Source organism: Xiphophorus hellerii, chromosome 10 (assembly GCF_003331165.1).
Source record: "Xiphophorus hellerii strain 12219 chromosome 10, Xiphophorus_hellerii-4.1, whole genome shotgun sequence".
Classification (NCBI taxonomy): domain Eukaryota; kingdom Metazoa; phylum Chordata; class Actinopteri; order Cyprinodontiformes; family Poeciliidae; genus Xiphophorus; species Xiphophorus hellerii.
Genome location: NC_045681.1, coordinates 21,004,012 through 21,027,142, shown reverse-complemented (window position 1 = coordinate 21,027,142; position 23,131 = coordinate 21,004,012). Strand labels below are relative to the sequence as shown.

Sequence of the window (23,131 nt, the reverse complement as noted above, 5' to 3'; positions counted from 1 at the left end):
TGCCTCAGCAGCAGGAGAACCTTGCACCAAGTGGATTAACAGACGAGTTTATTTTAAACTCGTGTTGACTACACAGCTTTCCAAGGCCGCTGCACAAAGCTGTCTCCTATAGTGTGAATCCATTAGCAGCTGAGGCTGGAGGTGAAGGCTGAAGGGCAGCGAAATGATGGCGAGATAAAGAAGCGGGGCGCGCTGCTGTCCATCTCCCACTGTCTCACTCTGGCGCCCATGCTTTCCTTTTCTCTCTCGCTATTCTTTTCACTGCTGCCAACAAGCGCACCCAAGGCCCTCTTCTATCTGCCTTTCTTTGCTGCTTTCATCACTTCTGCTACATCTCAAACCAGTTAGGTCGTCTAATTGAACAGCCAACTTTTTACATTTGCTCTAATGCGTCTTTTTTTTTTTCATTTAAAAAGGTTTTATGCAGAATGCAAAATGTTTTGGGCTCTTTGCATTTGTCTGAGACCCTGTTCAAGTACGTTTTCTTTTGACGTTGAGGATTATTCCACGGATAAATACTAAGGATAAACATTTACAGTCACTGGCTGCTAATGTTAACCTTGCATATAATCATTTAAAATGTTATGAAATTGCACTTTTTTGTTCTCTAGAAATCCTGTTGTCTCCAAACTAGGAGGCTCTCACAAGCACGGACTTGGTGGCTAGATTTGTCACCCGATATGAAAAATGTAATGGCAAAGATTATGTAATATTCATACTGCTCTGCTTAGTAAAGCACAGGTTTAGAATTGATTTTGGCATAGTGTTGCCAAAATCCTCATACAGCAACTCAAAAACAGGCGCCACAAACAATAAGATGTTATATTCAAAACACTTTTAGTTTTATTGCTGTTTGCAATATTGTTGCATACTTTTCATTGTATAATTACTCTTTAGACAAGTTCAGGTACATTTTATATTGGGATTTAATCTACTCCCATGGTAAATGTTTCCTTTTATGGTCACCAAGTACAATAAGTTTTGTTTCATTAAAGTGGAAAAATTAAGTTTTTGAGGTTTACCTTTTTGTCAACAATATTTCTACAATAATTTTTCAGTCACAAAAAATAGCATCTGTAGAAATACAGATTCTGTCCCGACACTTCAATGACTTTTAGACTTAAACTAAAAAGTTAATGTCCCAACACTGAACCTTGTGGGATTCCCCCTTTTTTTTGTTATTTACGGTGTGATACTTCATCATCTAATGGTACAGTCCTTGTTTCTGTTTGTCCAATAAATGCTCATGCTAAAATAAGATAAAAACAACTCTTCCACATCTCAAACATCTTGTCTATTGGCACATTCGGCTTTGCTTACTGCTCAGTGTTCTCTGCTCCCTAGAGAACAGATGGTATTACTGTAACACTGAAATCTCCCACACATGTTCTGTGACCGGCAAAAGTTAAAATGGATAAAACAAAGCTCTAATATCCTTAGTTTTGTTTTATTCTGGAAATCTCCACAAATTGATGACATCACACTTGAACTGCACGCGTCTAAATGTACGTAGGTAAATATGATTAAAGGTCATTGTCACTTGATTTCACCGTTGTCATATAGTGACTCGATGCTTTTCCGCACATGCTTTAATAGATACATAAGATAGTTTGTTAAACTGACACATTTCGGTTTAATTAAGAGTGAAAGCATTATTATCATCACACAGACATGTACCATGTTTTCCTTGCCTCCATAGCTGAAACCTCTAAACATGCCAAGACTAATGTGCTTTCAAGTAGTTTAATGATACACAGGCAAAAAATCATGGTTGTCTTTCTGATTATATAAAAGCTATAATTACATCCATCCACATTAGGGACTTAATTGATAACTTACTGTTGTCCTGTGATTGTTGTCATGCCAACTACTTCTTGAGCAATACTTTCTTTTTTCTGCCATCCCTGCTGACATTTAATTGGAGCGTTATTGTCTCCCACAATGGTGGGTGTGTCCAGTTTTCAATGCTAATTATGCTAAAATGTTCCGAGCTTGTTTGGTCTTTCGGTGTAATTATAGCCGTCTGCAGCTTAATTTGAATAATCAGAACAAATAAAACAAATCACTGAGTGGAAAGTGCTGGAAGCAGCCAAATAACATCACCTCAGGCTGCTGCCTAATCTCTAAAAGACACATCATCGGCCGTGTGGAGCGGTAGCATTTCAGCAAGCTGAAGGTTTTAAAGCGCTCGTATCGAGGCTGTACAGCTGCTGCCATGGCACCAGGACACCCTGTTGGGTTAGGATTTCTGCTTAAATGCCAGAAAAGAAAAAAAAAAAAACTCAAGAAGTGCGGCAGGAAGCACAAACATACAGCGGGCCTTCTACTGACCAACATGCGCCCGCTCAAAGGCCACGAGGGGAAAAATATTTAGTTTGGGAAATACATTTTTAGTTTGAGAATTAAATGTTTAGTATGGAAAATTTATATTTTGTTTGGAGAAAAATATTTATTTAAGATAAATATTTAATTTAGATCTAAATATTTAGTTTGTACAAAATATTCACAGCCATATTAAATATTTAGTTCACAAACTAAGTACTTGTTTAATTTGTAACCTAAATATTTACCCTACAAACTGAATATAACACTAAACTAAATATTTAGCTTGTGAAATAAATTCATAATTTTGAACTATACATTCAGTATAACTTTGAAAACCACATTTTTTCAGGCAAAAAAACCCAAATGTTGCTGTTCACTTTTTTCTGTGTAACTTTACAAGTGGTGACCCATATATTTCCAGCTATAATAATAATTATATTATTGTCAAAGTTTCATATGTTTTGTTTCTCATTTCAGTAAATTTTCATCTTATATTACAATTTTAAATCCGTCTCGTTTTCTTCTGCCTGTGCTGCTTTTTCCTTGAAGCTCCTTGCCCTTCGCCTCCATGGTAACCATGGCAGGTTTTTTTGTGTTTTTTCCTAAAAAGCCGTCCCCACTGTTAGCTGGCTTATCAGTGGCGGATGGAAGCAGCATGAAAAGGCCAGCCTGTGTCCCATCGTTATGTAAAGTACAAAGAATAGACAATTAAGCTGGGAAAGGGTTTTATAAGCCCAATGTAAATCAGTTTTCTATCCTGCCAGGAGAGACTTTAATAGCTTCATTCCTGGTTTGCTTGAATTATGAACAATGTATTCTCAGTTGAATCCTTCAAAACAGCTCTATTTTGAGAGAAAAGTTTAATTTAAAAAGTTTAAATCTCAATTTCCACAAACCTAACCTTAATCCCTGATCAAATATAATTTCTGAAATGGAGACAATCGAATAAATTGAACAAAGTTGACTTAAATCCCACAAGTTTGCTGATGATGGCTAATAAAACATTCTTAAATGATTCATACTAGAATCTGAAAAAAAAGGCTATTATTACATATTTATGTGTTGGTACTTTCTGATGGAATGAATATCAAAACTTACTTCATTGTCACTGTGTGAAGTATAAATATGGATCATCTGTAAATAGTCCTAAATAGTCCTAAATAGTCCTAAACACACTGTGTTATTAAAATGTATGATTGCATGTCGGATTACTCTGAGACTAGATTGTCACACTATGATGAAGAAACATGTGACAAATGTTTCAGAAGAACCTGTACTGACATTTCTACAACATTTTGACATATGTCACCTGTAGAGGAACTTATATGAATGTCTAAAATCAAAATCCTGCAGCTAGAAATGTTGAGCATTTCACAGAAGCCTCTCAGCGAGCTGTAACAGGGATAATGAGGTGGGATCAGGTTCAGAGTGTCTAGTCCTGATGCTAACCTTGTTTTTTTCTGCCTTTTCTTGACTGTACTGCCAAACCAAGCAGAGAAGCTTGAACACCCACATATGCAAACTCATGCACATATTGGGTAAACAAATTCTGACACAATGCTCACATGATGTGCCGTCATGCGCTCATGCGGACTAACAAGCATCAGTGTGTTCAGCCTGTTCAGCCTGTGCTGCTCACCCTGCTGGGTGGAAGAAGATTTCCTCCTCTCCCGCTTTACGTCTCGTCTCATTATCTCTTCTCGGACTCCATCTGTCCGGCTCACTCACACTTTTTCGGAAGTTTCTGTTATTTACTTGAAATCAAGTCCCAGCAAAATTTCTAGAATTGATTCACTTCAGCTTCATGGTTAGTCTTACTTATGAAAAGTTGTGTACCTTATGTAGAAATATTTACTAAAACTGCCACTATGTCGTGATAGTATAACATGAGACGGATAATTTGTGAAAACATCAGGCTCTTACTGCCTCCTACCTACTACTGTTCACATCCTCCTCCTGGCTCTCCGCTACGCTACAGCTAGCTCCAAAAAACAGAGGCTGCCATGAATGCTAAGGCTAGTTAGCATAGCCACCGATGACAACGAATGGAAACAGTTTTCCTTTAACGGTAAGTTGTTAGCACATTTAGTAATGAATACATAAGGATGATTGACAGTCGTAAGACCCTCCTCCTGGCTCCGATTGGTTGGTTTTGGTCAGGAGCGGTTCATGAAGATAGGAGATATCAATCTTATCACAGATTATCCGTCTCATCTTATACAGTCACAACATGGTGACGACCTTAACAATTATGTGGGAAAAAAACAAAACATTTTTATTAAAAGTTACAAACTGTACATATAATGGAATATGTGATTAACACTGCAGACTTCTCCCTGACCTGTCTGCTGTGTTTTTCATGTTTGCTCACTAATGCAAACATTTAATATCTTAGTAGAACAGCAGTATTTATAATGAGAAAATTCTCTTCTTGTTACTTCTGAAAGCGATTGAACATGATTTTATTTATCAAGGTTATAAAGGTACGGGGAGCAGAATACAAATGCTGGCTATATCTTTCCCCATTAAGCATTAATTCTGCAAGCTGAACATCATAATGAGCTGAAGTGTTAAGTTGCATTTTTTCCCCTGGTGGTTTAATTTGAAACAAGAAGCAAAAATACCACATAAATTCACAGAAAAAACATTGTAAAATGCATTTCACCTTAAATTTATTTATACATTTAGAATCATGCTGTCTTGCTATGTTTTATTTCTGCTTTTTAAAAAAATGTTTAGAGGCAGGCTGCAGTGACAGGCACTGACAGCAAAAATTTCTACTTTTTTTATGCCATGACACCTGGAAAAGAAGGACTGCATGACATGTCACATACTGTGAAGCCACATTTTGGGTCACCAGCATCCACATGTGGGGAAAACAGGGCAAACTTCCATCTCTGATGTCTCGCCTGAGAATAACACTCTATTTTCTAAAATGAATAAACTCATTTATTCCAGTGTTCTAACTTCAGACAGCTGGCTTCCTCTGTATCAGGGGTTCGCATACTTAATGTTCAAACTTCTAATCTTATTTATAGATAAGATCTAAGGTACATAATTAGCAAATACATTTTGATTTGACTGAATCTGCTCACAAAGCAATGGATTTAAGGCTTTACGTTGAACAGTGAAGCATAATGGGAGCTTCAATTGGATAAAAAATGTAAACTTAAAACATAACCAACATAAAGTGGCTTTCTTTACACACAAGAATAAAGAAAGTAAATTGAGCATAAAGTGCAAAAAGCAGCAACATCAAAAAACTGAAAACTTTCCACGAGGCACTGCCTTTGTTAAGCTAATGCTAATTAGCTAAAGTAAACGAGCTTTAAATGGAAAATGTACTGCTCAATGTACAATGCAGAGGAACAACTTACCATTCCAGGAAAACGTTTAATCAGCAGTCTTGGTTTCAATGCTAACTAGCCTTAGCATTCACAACAGGCTCTGTTAGCTGCAGCGTAGCAGAGAACAAGGGGGTGGAAAGAGAAGAGGGAATGAGCAGGTCACACGGAGGGTGATTGACAGCGCTAAGACCCGCCTCCTAGCTCTGATTGGTTATTTCTAATTAGCACTGGGAGAAGGCAGAAGAGCACTTTTAAAAAAATTTTTATTCATTCTTTTCACAGATTATCTGTCATAACGTAGTGTCGATATAGTGACAGTTTCAACAAATTATTATTTTTTTTATAAAAGTTGCATACTGCAGCTTAAAAATACATTAAAGTTTGTAGTTGTAACAAAACAAAATTGAGAATCCTTAACTGGGAGTTTATACTTTAACCTGATACTGATCGATTTTGTTCAGATGTGTAATTGTTTTTATAGATATTCTGATTTTATTTTAATTTAAAATAAATTGAAATAAACATGGAAGGAATCAGGAAACGGCAGAAACGTCTCTGTTGGATGTCAGGATGAAACAACCTATGGGGGCTTGTTGGGACGGCTTCAGATTTTCTACTGGCCCCTTTTCTGTTTTTACATTATTGGGATGCTGTGCTACCTCTCAGTGATTGCTGACGATACCTGTGGCTCTTTCTGACATCTGTTCTCATTTGTAATCATGGCAAAAATACTTTTTCTTTTTTTATTATTTAAATGATCCCACAGACACCTGGGATAGGATTGAGCTCCCTGGCAGGTTAAGTAGCAGGAGTGAAACGAAAAAGGAAGGAGGAGAAATTTGAAACTATTCCTTCACATGATTGTCATGGTGATTAAGGTGTCTGGGAAGTAAATTAGTCCTTGAAGTGCCAACAATGAGAAGTGACAGTGCGGTATGATTTTGAATGAAGAGCAGAATTTCCTCACTTGGCTTTCAGACTGCAGACAGAGAGCAGCGTGTTGGATGAGTCTGCAGGAAGTGATGCAGAGCATGAAGCATCTGTTTGGCCCCTGCAGGTCACAAAATGCATTTAAACCTAAAAACTCAAGAGTCCCAGTGCATTCATATCAGTATCTGGACATTTCAACATCACCTCTTTTTGTCAACTCTTCTTATTTAGAATGAATTTCTCTATTTTCCTGGTGTCATTTCCTTTTGAGGATTAATATTGTATTAAACAATTGAATTCAAAACTAAGCCACACGTATTTCTTCTTCAGTCAATTAGTTTATTCACTCGACTTTACAAATTCCATCATTAATTTACTAATACACTTATGAAAAGGACGCAGGGAGAAGAACAATGTTATACAAACCTGTCCCTAATTACAAAGTAAATTTTCAAGGCCGTATACATGAAATTAAATATAAAAGCTGCAAACAGTATGTCATTCTCCTTTTTAACTCAAAAATTTATTGGATTTAATCATTTTTTTCTTTTAAAGTGTTTTAAATGGATTTACAGTAAAGCATTTTTCCTACTCTTTATCCAAACTATTCCATAATTTAACTTCATGCACAGAAATGCACATTTATTTTAAAGTAGTACACACTTTTACTTTTGAAATTGTATTTCCTTCTATTTTTGTTACTTGAGCTTAAGAAAATGAACTTTTGTAAATATATCTTTCCAGCCTGTTCTGTATCTTTCTGATTGAACTTTGGTTATTCGTTACCAGTGAGCCATAATGATCAAAATTAGAAGAAAGAAATGTCAGCGTGTGACGAATCTATAGGAGTTTTACTTTCTGAAATAAGGATCAAAAAGTTACTTTTTCACAATACTCCAATTTTTTGTGACGTACCCGTAAACAGCAAGTCCTGGACTATCACTATCACTACTAACGGTTAATATAAGCGACTACTACTTTGTCTGAGTATAAAAAAACAGAAAATATTTGCCACCCTTGTGTATGCGTCTTCAATAGAGTTTCCATCGAGGAAAAAAATTCAGCGCCCGATCCGATCTCACTCACACCTGAAGTAAACCCAACGTATTTTAATTCAGATTTTACTGCTTTCGTTTTTAGATCTCCATTAATGTCAACATTGTAACTTCTCCCATTTTTAGCTTTTATCAAATCAAGTTTATTTGTATATCACATTTCTGCAACAAAGTAGTTGAAAGTGCTTTACATCATAAAGACACAAAAAATACCGAACATGCAGTCAGCAATTGAAGCATTACATTAGGGAATACTGCCCCTTTAAACCTTTAATTTAATGTCTTCTAGCTCTACCTGGTCATTTGTTGTAACATCAGGATGAGTCGAGTGCAAATCATCTGGGATGTGTGTCTGATAGTGATGTAACGTAGGATTGTGGAGAGTTTGTCTGAAGCAGTGATAAAGTTGGTGTCGTGATTGTTTTTTTTAAAGGGTAGTGAAATATTCATAAAATGTATTCATCAGTTAATATTTGTTATTTACCATAACAGCAATATTAATTTTGGATATTGATATCGGCCCAAATTTTCATATCGGTGCATCTTTGGTAACTTTGGTAAGGCATCCAGTCCTGGAAAGGTTCAACACTGTTCCATGTTTTTTTCCACACCAATGAAAGCTAAAATATTTGGTGACGAGGCTGAAAAGGGAAGGAAATCTTCCTGCCTTCACTTTAAAGCTGCAATATGTAGCATTATATTTAGGTAGAAACTTGTTTTCCCTCTCAGATGTTTCTGTCAGAGTAGAGGTTTTGAACATAACCGCATCTGAAGCTTGTTTAAAGTTTCATTGTCACTTTATGAGGAAGCCGCGCGGCAACAGGCAGCTTCATACACTTATTAGCAAGTTTCTTCTCCCTAAAACGGTTCTTTACAATCTTATCACCCACTCTGGGTCAGTGGGTCCTGCATGTACGGGAATTAAAATGCAGATGAGGATTAATGTGTTAATAACATTTCTGTGGTTATCTAAGCCTCCCAGAGCCGCAAACTATTACATTATGAAGAAAAATTGTATCCCGCTAGGAAGTGCAATGTCAAATTTATTGTAACCTCGGGTTGTGCACATTAGGATTTAGTTTGAAATCTTATTCATATAAAGCATTTATAAAAGCATTCATTTTTGCTGGATAAATTCAGTATTCTCATGTCCATGTTGTTTTTAATGATAAAGGGAACCTGCTGTGTTTTTCACACACACTATCTGACAACAGTAGTTGTAGTTAACAGTAGTTAAATCATGATGCCTCATTATCTTTATTTCAGACTTTTTGTTCAACTCAGATGAGGTAATTGCATATAAAGAAACAAATTTGACTAAGTTCAATTCAAAAGTAATTGCATAACCTGGGCATGTACAAACATTTTCAGTCACACCAATAATTTCCACAAACAAAACATAGACTGCAATTGCAAGAAGGCACAGATGCTTTGGGGGGGGAGTAAAATATTGAAGTAATGACACATTTTTGTTTTCAACAGTTTCAGCAATATTAGTCCTTGGAGCATAAAAAAGGAAAACTTGACTGAACTTCTCTTCGGGGACAGTTTGTTCTCTCGGCTTCACACCCTGTGGTCGTAATTTGTGAAGCTGAGGAGGAGACTCTTCAGTTATCTCCTCACATTTCACGGCCGGGGAAGCGTGGGGTTCACCTGTTCCTGTTGCAGACGTTATCAAGATGCAGCTCGGCTGAAAGAAAGTTAATGCGGTTAGCATTGATTTCAAGTGTTAGGCCCGTCTCTTTCTTCTCTTCACATCCTAAAGAAAATCATTGAAAGTTAATCAGGATGAAGAACACTCTGGGCTGTCCACTTTGTTGTGGGGGCAAACTGCAAAAACTGCCTCATGCATCATTTATTTATTTTTTTTTTTAAATAACTTGACTTTGTAGGATAACGTGATGTTTGTGGGCAAGTAAACTGACATTAAACTTCCAAGATTGTATCAGCTTCTTGAAATTTTCAACTCGCACTGAAAAATGGATTTAAAGTGGCTTTCTCAGTGTGTATTTTACAATAAATATTTTTCTTCAATAGAAGTTTAACTCAGAGGTGTTACTGATTATGCCACAGGTGTCAAACTCCAGTCCTCAAGGGCCGGTGTCCTGCAACTTTTAGATGTGCCTCTGCTGCTGCAGTCAACCTGAACAGAATAATTAGGTCATTAAGGCTCTGGAGAACTGATCTACACAAGAAGGAGGTCATTAAGTCATTTTATTCCAGTGTTTTGTACCTGTGGCACATCTAAAAACTGCAGAACAGCAGCCCTTGAGGACTGGAGTTTGACACCCCTGGATTATGCAGTCCTCAAAGTAAAGCACTTCATACTATTCTACAATCCTCATAAATGTTACCGATTGACCTGAAATTATAGAATATTTCTAAATTAAATGGTTAAAAAAGAGAAATATTTTCACAGACATGTTTAAAAAATGATCAATTGCAGTCAGTTTGTAGAAAAATGAAGAAATTCTCAAAAAAGTTGAAAAAGTTCTACATATTGTGCTTTTCTAGGTCTCCCTACTAAAGGTTACTGATATCACCAGTAGCATCGACAAACATATTTTTAATAAATAAATCAAATGAAATTCTAATTACAGGGTTTCTGCAGAGCTAAATGACTGCTAATTTGATTCAAGCATTGGAGCAGAAGGGAATCTAAAAATTACAACCTTGTCTCATACAAGCACAGATGTTTCTTCAACTGAGAAAACGGTGACCAACCTAATGCTATTTTATGAAATTGTATTAATAAAACATTATTTTTATCTTGCTGAAATGAGCTAAAACTGGGGATCCAGACTGTTGGCCTTCCAGTACACTCAGGATTTTGTCGCGTTTCTTTATATCCATCATGTCATCTTTCATCAAAGTCGTTGCAGTACACCTCTTGCTGGATTGCTTGATTAATAAATAGTGCACTAAGCTTTAGGTAACACATTTCATCCTTTACAAGATTGTAAAAGTTGACTTCTATGAGCGACTCACCCATTTTTGTGGCACACATGTTGTTATAGTCGTTATTCTGCCAATGTTCAGATGTTGGCTTCATCGCAGTGATCTTGTTGATGTTGGCTGTAACTGGCCTGCCAGGCTGCCGTGAACAAGCAATCAGCTGTGCTATTTTCCTGGCCATGGCTGTCTTCTCTGGAATAGGGGGCGGTATTTTACGGGGTGAAGCAGTCACCCTTCCCTGGCTTTGACCCGGCTCATCAAAGACGTCGTCCGATTCATCGGAAAGGCGAACTCGCCGGAGATGCACGGCATGGAGCTGCTCAAGAGTCACCACAGGCAGAGTCTTCCCGAGCGATTTCAGGAAGGCAGAAGACTCAGAGTGGTGGCGGCGGGAAGGTTTGGGTCTAAGTTGAGGTTTGGTTTGAGATGAAGGTTCCAGGTTTGGAGAGCTGAGAGTAGGGAGAGTAGGGAGAGGGATTTGCAGAGACAGCCTCTTGGTGCGGTTCTGAGAGGAGTTAGACCTGAATTTGGGTTGTATTTTCCATCCTAAAGGATCTGGGCCGACGATGACAGATGTGGGAACAGAAGTTGGGGAACAACAGGAGGAGGTGGAGGAAGAAGAGGAAGATGTCGATGAAAAGATCCCAATTGGGGGGCATGAGTATCGCTTGAAAGACGAATGCGAGGATGTCTCTAGTCGCAGAAGGGAAGCAGTGCGCTGAGGAGGGTCAGGTTCCTTTTTGTTCTTCCTCACCATGATGACAGGCGGTGTCTGGCATTTAATGAAGTCAACTGACCAGCGTCTCTGATGAGAGCGCAAGCTCACCCCGGATGTCAAGACCGTCGAGTTCGGTCGCTCTCTGGGGACGTGGCTGCATGTTTTTGGACATCTGGGCCCTGGTCTCTCTCTGTTCTGTGCTCTGATGCTGACGGTATTTACATGGCACACTTTTTCTCTCATTTTAGCAGAGCTGTGAAAAGCAGAGGCTATATCTTCATTACCATTAATAGGAGTGGAGCATTTCTTCATCTTGCTTGGTTAAGTGGAACCTTGGTGTGTAAAGAACTCTCTAAGGAGAAACACGTAGAGAAGAAGGAAGGGGTGTGTTCAGGATGTTTTACATCTAAAAAGAGGAACAGCACAGCACATACCCATCTGGACTTTTTAAAATAAAGTTTCAAAACCACTGACTTTTCACAACAGGGACTCTTCCAGGAGCGGCAACACATGTCCTAAACATTGTACATCAGACAAACGATGGAATGACATTCCGTAGATAAACACTTTTCTTTAAATGTTCATGACGACAAATCCTTCTAATTCAAAGTTTAAATTTGAGAAGAACATTTTAGAACCCTTTAAATAAAAGGTTCACTGTGACTTTTGAAGTCCGCAGTGAAACAATAAGTCAAAAAGATTTACTATATACTCTGAAATGGTTTTGTAGAAATCCATTCGATTCATTACGTTAACTTTAATGATGCTGATCTTTTCTTAAAGTTTGTTCTTTCTTACATTTTACAAATGTATGATACTTCTCCTGATTAAGAAAAAAACTAGTGTAGCAGAATTGATCAGTAGAAACATGTTAAACAAATGTTATGAAAAATGTGACGGCATTTTTGCCAACACATTTTAGTGAGCACTTACTCCTTTCATAGTCGTCAAATATTAAGGTTTATATCAAGCTAACACTTGATTATGAAATGTAAAATATCAAACGTGAGAAGCTCTTTACCTGCAGCGCTGTCCTGATCTCAGTCTCGACTAATCTCTTCAGAACTTTTGTCAGTAACATCCTTTCTCCGTCTTGGCCTCATAGCGGTCCACCCAAATCTTACCACAACTTCCTGAAAGTAACACCCTGAGAACCACAAATGTCTCAGTTCTCACTCTGTCGTGCAATCACATCTCACAAACACGGTTGGCAAACAGCTGTTGCTATCGTACTGTGAAGCGAGTGTGTGAAGGCTTCTAAGAAAGACATTTCCCAGGGTTGTTGTGAGGTATACAGATGTGATCAGGGTCTCACCATGACCACTATGAATCGGTTCTTAAATCACTATCAGTTTCACATTCTGCATTGAAAAGCCATTACAAAGAATTGGATGTCCCCTCAGTCTGTGGGGCTTATTGGCGTCTGTTTGACTGCTTTGCATTTTGAATGTCTTCTCTGCATGGCGTTTACATTTAAGTGCTCCCTGTCTTAAGATTAAACGGCTTAAATGATTACAGACATTTGCTTTCACTCATTTCATAACTGCTTTCTGCTCCACAAACTCTGCTCCAGCTGCAGGCAGAAATGTTTACAACACCAGCAGGGCGTCTCCTAGGGAGGTGACATTGCCAGTCAGTTGCGATGTTGACATAATTTTCAGTCCAGATTTTTTTTTCTTTTTTTGCAAGAAGTCAAAAGATTGTTTTGATGTAACTTTACAAACGACCCATCACACCACCCATGTCCTGGTGCAGTCTTTGGTCATCTCCCACCATGACGACCACCAGGCTCTCCTAACTGGTCTCTGAAGATCAGCCTGTGCTTTGACATATCTGCCAATGGCACATTTGGTCTTCAGTCAGCCTAAAAGAGAATAAGTGTGTTCCTTGAGCTGCACTTTCTACCTTTAGCTATCCGTACGTATTTCAAGAAACTAGTGTTGGCCTGCAAAGTGGTTAATGGAAAAGATTTTCTCGTCCTGACTGTTCTCGCAAAGGTTAGTGTCATAACTTACTCCGGTTGTCAAGGGCTTGAAAGCTAGCAGTGTCTTTGCCGCACTCAAAACACTTCAGACTCTATCATGCAGTGTTAATACAAAGTTGTATCAGCACTGGGGGGTCACTGTCTATCGTCAAGAAACTCTTGCAGACCTAGCTGAAGAGCTAGCCTTAAAAAGCTCATCGTTAGCTCTGACGTTACCTGCATTGTTCCATCCTCACCTGCAAGTCGCCTCGGATAAAAACATCTGCCAAATGTAAAAACATAACCAGCTTTCTTTTTATATCATAAATGCTCATTTTGGGATATTTGTAAAAAAAAAAAAAAAAAAAAAAATTGTTGACTATTTATAATATTTCAGGCCTATTTGTATGACTGTGTGGAAAAACTTGAAGTGCTTTCCTAATAAATGAGTTTTTTGTGTTTGAAGCTCGACATGAAAGTTTCTAGGTGGTGGTCGGGTATAAATGGGATAGCTGCTAGCATTTTATTGCTTACAGCTATTGGGAATGCAAGCCCATATTAATATATTTTCATCTGCTTTATTTGTTTAAATGCTGAGCTTTTCCTGAGTTGCCATAAAATCTCAGTCAATACGTTTGTCTAGGAAAGAGACTGTTAATCACTCAAAGCCTGGGTAACTCCATTGTCGATGTGACAATGGTAAGTTGATGGCAGCAGTAGCTCAGATGATGACACCTTCAGTGAAGGAATTTGGCTATTCATGGGAAACAAGTGATAGTTTAACTCAGTAGCTAAACAGTGAAAAACCTAAATCATCTTTAGGAGTCCACTTCTGAAATGTTTTGCTTTTGGATTTGGTGTCATTTTCTATGTTGATTCTTTAACAATCATTTAGGAGGAGATTGTATGTAAAACTTCAACCATATTTGGCAAGTTGATGAATGCAGTGTGGGATTGGGTCTTGCTTCAGTACCAAACTGGGCTCACTATGATGAGACAAAAAGGGTTCTAACTGAACAGGGTGAACATTGAGCGAGATCCCATTTTAGTCATTTGAACCATAAAGGGTGGAGGATTTGTAGCAATATGTAAATTTCTGACTTCTAGAAACCCCTGAAATCTCTGTCTGGCCAGCAATAACTTTTTAATTAGTCAAATGGAACTTTTCTTTAACACCTGAAAGCCTTTGTAGGTCACTCATAGTCAGGCCCTGCAGCAAGGTGGCCAAGTACTGCAGCCCTTTGACTGCATCTGGCCATTCCTCTCTCTCTATTTCTCTGTCTCTCTTTTTCTGGTCTGTTTGTGTACAAAAGTCAACGTGTCGAACTGGGAGCTGTGCAAACGTCCCAAATCTGACAGCAAGTCACAAAGCATCACATGTAAACTCGGCCGAACACGTGTCCTCGGCGCATCCCTCCTCATACCGTATGCATTCTGACTCCGCGTGTCGACAGCTAGTCCTTTTGAAGTCGGATCACTTTCAGGTCCCAAACTGGGGTTCCTTCCCCCTCCACTTCTCACCTAATCCACCCCCAGGCTGCCGGGATCTTTAAAGGCTATGTGAGTAATTGGCAGGTTTGTGTGTTGTTGGGGGGCGTGGGGTCGGGCTCTGCACCATTGATCTTAGTGTAATGAAACGATGTAAAACTCTCGGGATACTGTAGACCTGCACACGGGGGGGAGGGATTACTGCTGATCTGAGAGCTCTTCTTTTGATGATTCACACACTGAACACTGGAGGAAGACAAGTGGGGGTGTGTTTGTGTGTGTGTGTACACTATACAGAATCTGTGTTTAAGAGAAAGCTCTGACCTTTTATCCTGTTTATTTCAATAGCAATGAAATATGTTTGCGTCTGCTCCCTGCTAGCAAGAGTCAAAATGTGCTTATTGATGCTTGAAATGGTAACGGCAGCCCTCTGTTCAGCTCACCGTCTCCACTTGAGTTGAGTGTTTCTTTCATTTTAGTGGACTACACATCATCCAGGAGAATACTATGCTTTCAATGTACTTAAAGATGGAGAGAACAATAGGCCCAGAGCAACTCGGCACTCAAATCCGGTAGAGAGACATAGTGTTTGAAGCTTTTTGTTCATGGTGTTAGAACTCAGAGACCAGCAGAGCTGAAATGGAAAACACAGATTCGAGGTCTGTTCCCCTGTCGTTTGGTTGGTAGAATAAAAGATCTCAGATTTTTGTTTGTTGAAGGGAAGCGTGAAAGGTGGAAGGCTGTCAGGATTGAGAACCTTCTGTGGGAATAAAAACGGTTCTTTCAACTGTGTGGTAGATGTAAGCTGGGTGACTACATCCAAACATTTATCAGAGAATGCTCAAATTCCATGTTTCAGATTGTGTTCAATTCAGTTTATTTATGTCGCAACTATTTGCAACAAATGTCGTCACAAGGCACTTTACAAAAGAAAAAAAGCGTATATGCGTTCCAATCGATCCCAGTTTTCAATCAGAATACTTCCTGTTTTTCTTAATAGAAACCACTGTATCCTGATCAGACTCCAACTTGACTTTTACACAAACCCACACTTAACTTCCCTGCCTGGTTCTGCTCACACATCATCAGGATTAACAGGATAATGACAGAAAATCAAACTATTCATCATCATCCGTGAACAGAAAATTACACAAGATTGAAAGTTAATGAAGTCCTTAGCAGGGCACGCTTGGATCCCGCTGGACTCATTATTTAGTATCTTGTCCTTCAGATAGTTTTAACTAGAAAAAGCCCATCTTTCAAGGAACACAAAATAACAAATTAAGCCCCTTTCCTCTTGTTAAGCAGCTTCTACAAGTGTGTAGAGGAAATGATTGTATTTCCATTCATCCATCCAACCAGCCAGGAGCGTCTCACCAGGGAGACGTCCTAACTAGAGCCAAACAGTTCCTCTGAGATAGTTTAAAGTTGTCCTGCTGGAAGGAGAATATTTGTTGATTGTTGATTTCTTGGGTCATAATCGATATCTAGTTTGAACTTTTCTCAATGACTCCGTTACAGATATTTCAGTTGTAAAAAAAAACAACTGTTTATCTATTTTCATGGCAGTAAAATCTTGCAACTCATTTCAGCATTAAGTATTAAATTGTTCCCTTGACATAAACTAGATGTTATCTTCACTCCTGATGAGAGATGTTAAAGGACGCCAGATTGTTCTGTGTTCACTTCATGTTTCTTATGTTGGTCAGTTGGTTGGTTTAAGGTTTTAGATTTTTATTTCTACGTAGCAAAAAACTCAAAATCTTACCGAGTATTTTTGGTCTAGTTTCTTGTGCAAATAACTTACAGATGACTTTTCAGGACACTATTGGAGGTTGTTTTAAGTCTGTTTTATCTTGCTGAAAAGTCACTTGTAAGTTAGTTTTGTCTTATTTTATGCGTACGAAGATATTTGCATTAGAAACTAGACCAAAAAATACTTGGTAAAACTGTGTATTTGCAGTGTAAAACATTTTAAAGGACTATAGATGACTTCCTTTTACTACACAGGGTGGGCCATAAGTTTTCATACATAGAAAAAAATAAACATTTTATATTGGACAACTGTTTTTATTTTTGTGGGACTCTCTGTATTTGCTGCACGCCTCGGACCACTTTATGTTTGATCTGCAACATTTCCACTTTTCTGAACCTTGTAAATAAGTTTTGCCACTGTGTTGTGTGTGTGACGTTCGTTCCATGTTTCCTGTTAAAGTTTCGTGCAACCATGCAACTGCTTCCCGATCCAGCCATCAGTATAATTTCAATTCTTTGCTCTTTTTTCAAACGCATCTTCTTGAGTATCTGAAATATAAAAGAAATATACATTTTACATTCTCCCATGTATGGAAACTTATGGCCCAGCCTGTCGATTCTAGCACTGTTTTGTATTAATCTATCTATCACTATCTATTATCTATCACATGAAATCCATTGAAGTTTTTGAGGTTGGATTATTTTTTCAAGGCACTAAATGGTGTCTTGGAAACGCTGAGCTGAGGAAAGGTTTTGCATATTTCTCTTTTCTCTTAAGATTCTATCCTTCTTTCAGACATCACTAAATTTAAAAAAGATATTTTAGTTTCTCCTCAGCACTCTGTGATAAAAGCTCAGTACAGCTATTTAAAGGAAATGACACTGCGAGATTATTAGGCCATATTTTTGTCAGAGTAATTGGCATCCTGAGGTAGAGTTTTTTTTTTTTTTTCTCTTTCTGGGTTTAATTTTGTTGCACCTTTCGCCACCGTGCCAACAAACTGTCAAATTGATCCCTAATCAGCTTCAGGTAAACATGGAATCGATGGCTGGATGTGAACCCAAACCTAAACATTATGAACACACAGTGCCGCCTCCTCCTCGTCAGTAGAAAGTATTGCCAGGGCTGACATATTAAAATACACATTGTTCAACCAAGGCTGCCACTGAAAAAGAAAAAAAAAAAAAAACAACTCTTCCAGGAAATTTTATTTTGGTTCTTATCCACTGGTGCCAAACCTTAACCTCTTTTTTTCTTTTATTTGTGTCTGGCTTGAACTGCTTATGCAAGCAGAAAACAGCTGGAAAGTAGTTATACAAAGAACAAATAGCAGATAATGTGAAGTTTTCAGTGTTTCAACCATTTAATATTACAAATAGAATTATTGGACACCCAGAAATTGTAACCAAGATAACAAAACTCCACTGAGAAGCTTTGTTTAGGACTAATTATTGACACAAAGGTTAAAACAAAGCAGAAAAGGGGAAAATGTGCTTAATCTTCTTTTAGATTAAACATCTTTTTAGATTTGTGAAAGTGGGGGAAAAAAACATGTAAAATCTTGCACTGTATTGTTTTCCATGATCAAACACACCAAAGAAACTTTTACCTTCTTACACTTGAAAACACGTTGTGTGTAACTGAGGTGAGATGACTGCGTCTTTAATTGGTAAATATTCTGCCAACTTTAGCTTTTTGGCTTTTATTTTCTAGAAACAATTGAATGTTACCCTGCAGTCATGATGGAAACTACCTGCACTCTAAAAGTCTAAAATAGCTTTGCTATATGACTTTATGAATCTATCTCAGGGCTTTCATCCACTCTTCTAGACAACTTTAAGTTATAACTTTGCAGACGTTCTCTTAAGGGTCCACCACAGAATGATACAGTAGAATGGTCAGTCTGATCAATTGATTAAGTGTTTTCTTTCAGATGGATAATAACTTTCAGAATTTGCAGCTGGTTCTGTAGCTTAAGAGTCAGATATATGTATTGAAATAATCTATTAAAGAGATTTCCAAGTCCGTTCCTCAAAATCTACCATCCTGCAACTTTTACATGCATCCCTGCTTCAACACACCCCTGGTATATTTCATCACCTGCAATAAAATCCAGCCGTTTTTTGACTGTTGTACAGCCTGGCCATCATTAATATGTTAAGTACAGCAAATAAACGCTGAAAGAAAGCTATCAGGATTCCAGAAGCCATTGGCTCAAACTCAACTTTTCCTGTTGTCAAAACTTCAAATATAAAAAGTATTATTATTTTGAAAGCCCCTTAAGGCAGAGTGATAGGGTGGTATTTCCTAACTGACCAGAACCCTGCTGCAAGTCCCCCCGAGCAGAAACAAATCTCCTACCACAGTAGGAGGGATCAACCTCTGAATGTCTGTCTTTAGTCAGTAGCTGGAAGCGTTGCAGAGGCAGAGTGGGCTTCATGCTGACTGCACTTGCTTTTATTGTTGTTTTGGATTTTCAGATAGCTTTATGTCTCACGATTTGGTACAAACCAAGTTTGATAACTTCCCTAAGATTGTTTCACATTGAAAATGTACATCGGCAGTACTTGGATTGGAGTTGAGGGTGTTTTCACACCCGATAGTCCTGTAGATTTGATTCTACTGGGTTCCATAACAGCAACATTTTCAGCTGGTGTGGTTCGCTTTTGGAGTGGTCTCCAGTCCGTTTGCAATTTGAACTGCATCAGAGTTCACTTCAATCAGACAGACCTCGGTTTGTAGGCCAAACTGAGTTCACTTTGTTGGCCGGCATCAGAGTTTGCTTGCTTGTTCATACCTCCCCAAACAAACCAAACTTTCTAGGCAAACAAACTAGAGTTTGATTAAAGCAGACCAAACAGGGCTGGTGTAAACTCACCCTAAGTCTTCAATAATCTCCACGCTAAGGAGTCTCCAAACCTGATGAGAAGGAAAACAAAAAGTAAAAAAATAGTATTAAAAAAAATAAAGGGTCAACACATGAAGCACGATTTAAGCAGAATACAAGTTCAAGAGAAAACACAAGATTCCATTGAGGCTGAAACTACTTGGACATGCTAGTTGCCATAGCTACTCATCTCTTTGCATTGACATTCTGTTCTGTCTCATCTCTTATACCAATACATAGAAAACACACTTCACCTGTCCCTTAATTGATGCATTGGAGTATTTCCAAGTGCATTTATTCAGTTTTCCACGTGAATTTAATTATGTCATACAAGCCGAAGAACTGGACCAATACTAATTGGATCTGGAGATACTACAGCAGTTTGTCTTTGTCTTTGCTAGTCCTGTTGGAGTTAAATCTGTCATTACTTTCTGCGGGTTAGAAGTACGCGGTTATGTTACTCTTCGTATCGCATTTCAAAAGGTTGCACCCAAAGGTTGAACGCATCCCACAAATAAATGAGAAGCTTTCTAGAGAGAGCTGTGAGTGACTGGAAACCAAAGACTCTAACGAGAGCAAAGGAACTCTGTAATTGGAAGGAGATGGATGGACTGAGATACCAGAAGAAAGCACACGAGTTGCTGATGATCAGAGAACAACAAATGCGTCTTTTGTCTTTCCCTTCACGAAACAATCCATCTTCTCTCACACAAGCCTTCATCCCCGACTCTCCTCTTCATCACCGCTATCTCCGTCTGTCGTCCCCCGTTCGTCCTTTTGTTTCCTTTTTCATTTCTTTCCCTAATCTTTGCTCTGTTTTCACCCGCAGGCGTGGCTGACGGAAATTCACGAGTACGCCCAGCAGGACGTGGTGGTCATGCTGCTGGGCAACAAGGTGAGGCCTTGTTGGCAACACTGGGAGGTGGATGGGCAGATGGACTCGGAGGGTGGCCGGGAAGGCTCATGGAGGAGAGCATGTGAGCGCCAAGGCGGACCCGTGAATGCAAACGGGTGACCAAACGGTGCAATAGGAGCAACAACACAGCGACTGTGGATTTCATAATAAAACTCTATTACATTCCAGGTTATCTTACAGAACTGGGGACAGGTGAACAAAAAAAAAAAAGACTGTTCAGTTAGATTCCTATACTGGTTTACTGGTCAGATAATGGTGGATCACAATAAATAGGAAAATCATGAAGTTCATCTAGTTTGGTTGAAAAAAATACTTTATAGTAGGGCTGGACGAGATGGGCTTAAACGTTTTAGCACAATACTTTTGTGAAAACGATAAAAGTGGCAAGAAAAAACCATCCATTTGTAATATGCTATAAAGAAGTGTCATTTGTGTCACTAAGTTGTATATAGTAACTGAATTTAGTCATATTTTTTAATATATATTTATATAAAGTATTGATAGAATAGAAAACTTTACTTCGGACTCAAGAACCAGCTTTAAAGAAAAAGAAAAGAACAATCCACTAAACAAATATGCTTAATGGTAATCATCTAAAAATAAAATTGCATAACACGTAATGACTGGAAAAACAAGGAAAAAACAGTAAAAATAAATACATTTATTCATTAATTGGAATTTACTGTGGCGATAAATAAAATTCTTATGATAAGAAGCGTATCACGATAAATGATAAACATTACGATAAATGTCCAGCTCTACTTTACACTATATTCACTCAGGAATTGGTACTTTAATCTAAGTGAGCAGGTGCAGCTGGAAGATGAAAGCTTGTCAACAGAACAAAGCATCCAGTTCTCTAAAATATCTGCGCTCATTTTGAATTTGATAAAACTCAGTGGAGCGTCGCCAGCAGAGGGCGCCATAAACCATCTCCTGCTATGGAAACTTCACTCTGGGCCTAAAGAAAGTCGGTTCTGTGCCTCTAAAGATCTGGAACATTGATTTGAAAAAGAGATGGAAATTTGACCTTAATTCAAAAATGGACAAACGGCAACAGAGCAACCTGAGCCTAGAGACACCGTCCTGGAGACACCTGTGGGTAGCAGCTACAAATAGCAACAAATACAAAAAAAAAAATTCTTGACGATAACTTGACCAAGAAATTACAGTGATAAACAGTAATATTGTTTTATAATATTTTCAACTAATAATAATTGTGGCTTAATAATGCAGGATAACTCTCTCAAAAACCAGTTAACCTTAATTTTGTACAGGACATGCCAGAGTGGAGCTGGAAGACATTTTAATAACTAAAATAAAACAACCAAAATCCATAAATAAAATGGTTAGGAAGTCTCTACACAAAACTCCCCTTCCAAAAATATTAGTCATCAGAATGGAAATGATTGAACTCATTTTAATTGTTCATTGCAGCAGGCCTATGAGTGATGGCTCCTGAAGGTCTAACTGTTGCTGCATTCACATCTTTCTCAAGTGTTTTTTCCTTCCACTGAACTTTTCACAAGCTGTCCAGACAGCTTTTGTGGCTGTCTGGACAGTCAATTTGTGGAAATTGAAAGAGAATTTTAAGTGCTCGTATTCTGTAAGCTAAAATATTCCAAAAATATTAACAAAACATTCCTACGTGAAATAAATTTTTTGAGTTTTACTGTTTGAGGCAAATTCTTGAAATAAAATTTTGTATTTGGTGATATTCAAAAGTATTTATCTGCACCAGTTACACGTACAGAATGTTGTTTGGTATTTTCTAAAATAAAATAAAAAGTTGAGTGTATGATTGCATATTATTCTCACGCCACGTCAGTGTCGAGTCTATCAGAGCAACCACATGTTGTCGTGTTTTCCAGGCCGACTCCACACATGACAGGGTGGTGAAGCGAGAGGAAGGAGAGAAGCTGGCCAAGGTGAGCCTTCTCCAATTCACACAAGAGCTTTCTGCCGTGCTCCATCTTCTGGCACAAACACCCTCCGTCCTTAGTCTGTGTGTCCTTTCTTGATTATTCTGTTAAATTACACATTTGGTAGCCCTGCGTAATGCTGTTATTATCATAAACGGTGGCGCCTTGCTAAATGAATTATCCCGGCCGTTTCACTCAGAGAACCTCTGAGGATAAATTTGAATTCACGGGGAGGAAATCTGGCCGAGCCTCTGCAGACGTCAGGACGTTGTTCTCAGCTGGAATATTAAGACTCTTTTTGCTTTCACAAAATCATATTTCTGTACCTCGGAGCACTTTTCATCGACTCTGCTTGGAAAAAAAGAAAAAAGAAAGCGAAAAATGGCTTGAGGCTAGAAATATTGACATGTTTTCAAAAAGAGGCTGAGTTATTGCCGCCAATTTCCAACTCCATCATGCCTCTGCAGGTATTTTAAACCCCAACCATCAAACGAAGTGTGCATTAATGAAAGACCTAATCATTTCCAGGGTTATTTTCTCCCCTCACTAGATTTCCGTCAGCATGCTAAAAGCAGTCGTGTTTTCTGTGCAGGAGTTTGGAGTGCCCTTCATGGAGACGAGCGCTAAATCAGGACTGAATGTGGAGTTGGCCTTCACTGCTGCGGCCAAGTGAGTCACACAAATACAGAATCCCAGCATGAGCCACACCAAGTCCAACGGTATCGCGAGTTTCATAGAAAACGCTCGTTTGTTGCTGCTGTTGCCCCAGAGCAGCTGTACAGGTATTTATTCCATGGAAATCATCCTGCTGTTTCCTCCTGGTTCAGAGAAAATAAAGGAGCTTTAGTGATTAGGGACTTCATGTGAGT

The 23,131-nt window shown here is 38.4% G+C and overlaps 2 protein-coding genes across 2 annotated transcripts in view; one reads left to right on the top strand and one right to left on the bottom strand.

The window, feature by feature from the left end:
* The window catches only part of LOC116726780 (ras-related protein Rab-26-like), an 82,246-nt gene that overhangs the window by 52,393 nt on the left and 6,722 nt on the right, over positions 1-23,131 (top strand). Inside the window, exons 6-8 of the mRNA XM_032573664.1 lie at positions 20,254-20,319; positions 22,212-22,268; positions 22,855-22,931. Coding sequence (XP_032429555.1) covers positions 20,254-20,319; positions 22,212-22,268; positions 22,855-22,931 — 200 coding nt within the window. The remainder of the gene's footprint in view (positions 1-20,253; positions 20,320-22,211; positions 22,269-22,854; positions 22,932-23,131) is intronic.
* On the bottom strand, positions 6,919-12,647 carry LOC116726770 (uncharacterized). The gene is made up of 3 exons (XM_032573654.1): positions 12,352-12,647; positions 10,646-11,682; positions 6,919-9,347 (listed from the first exon to the last, which is right to left on the bottom strand). Exons 2-3 carry the CDS (start codon positions 11,640-11,642, stop codon positions 9,307-9,309), a joined length of 1,038 nt encoding a protein of 345 aa, XP_032429545.1. The 5' UTR covers positions 11,643-11,682; positions 12,352-12,647; the 3' UTR covers positions 6,919-9,306.

Excerpts from the sequence above, each read along its gene's own strand:
- LOC116726770 (XM_032573654.1), bottom strand. The coding sequence starts at position 11,642 with ATGAAGAAATGCTCCACTCCTATTAATGGTAATGAAGATATAGCCTCT. Across the intron at positions 9,348-10,645 it reads CATGTGTGCCACAAAAATGG|CCGAGCTGCATCTTGATAAC; the intron begins GTGAGTCGCTCA and ends ACTTTCTTTCAG.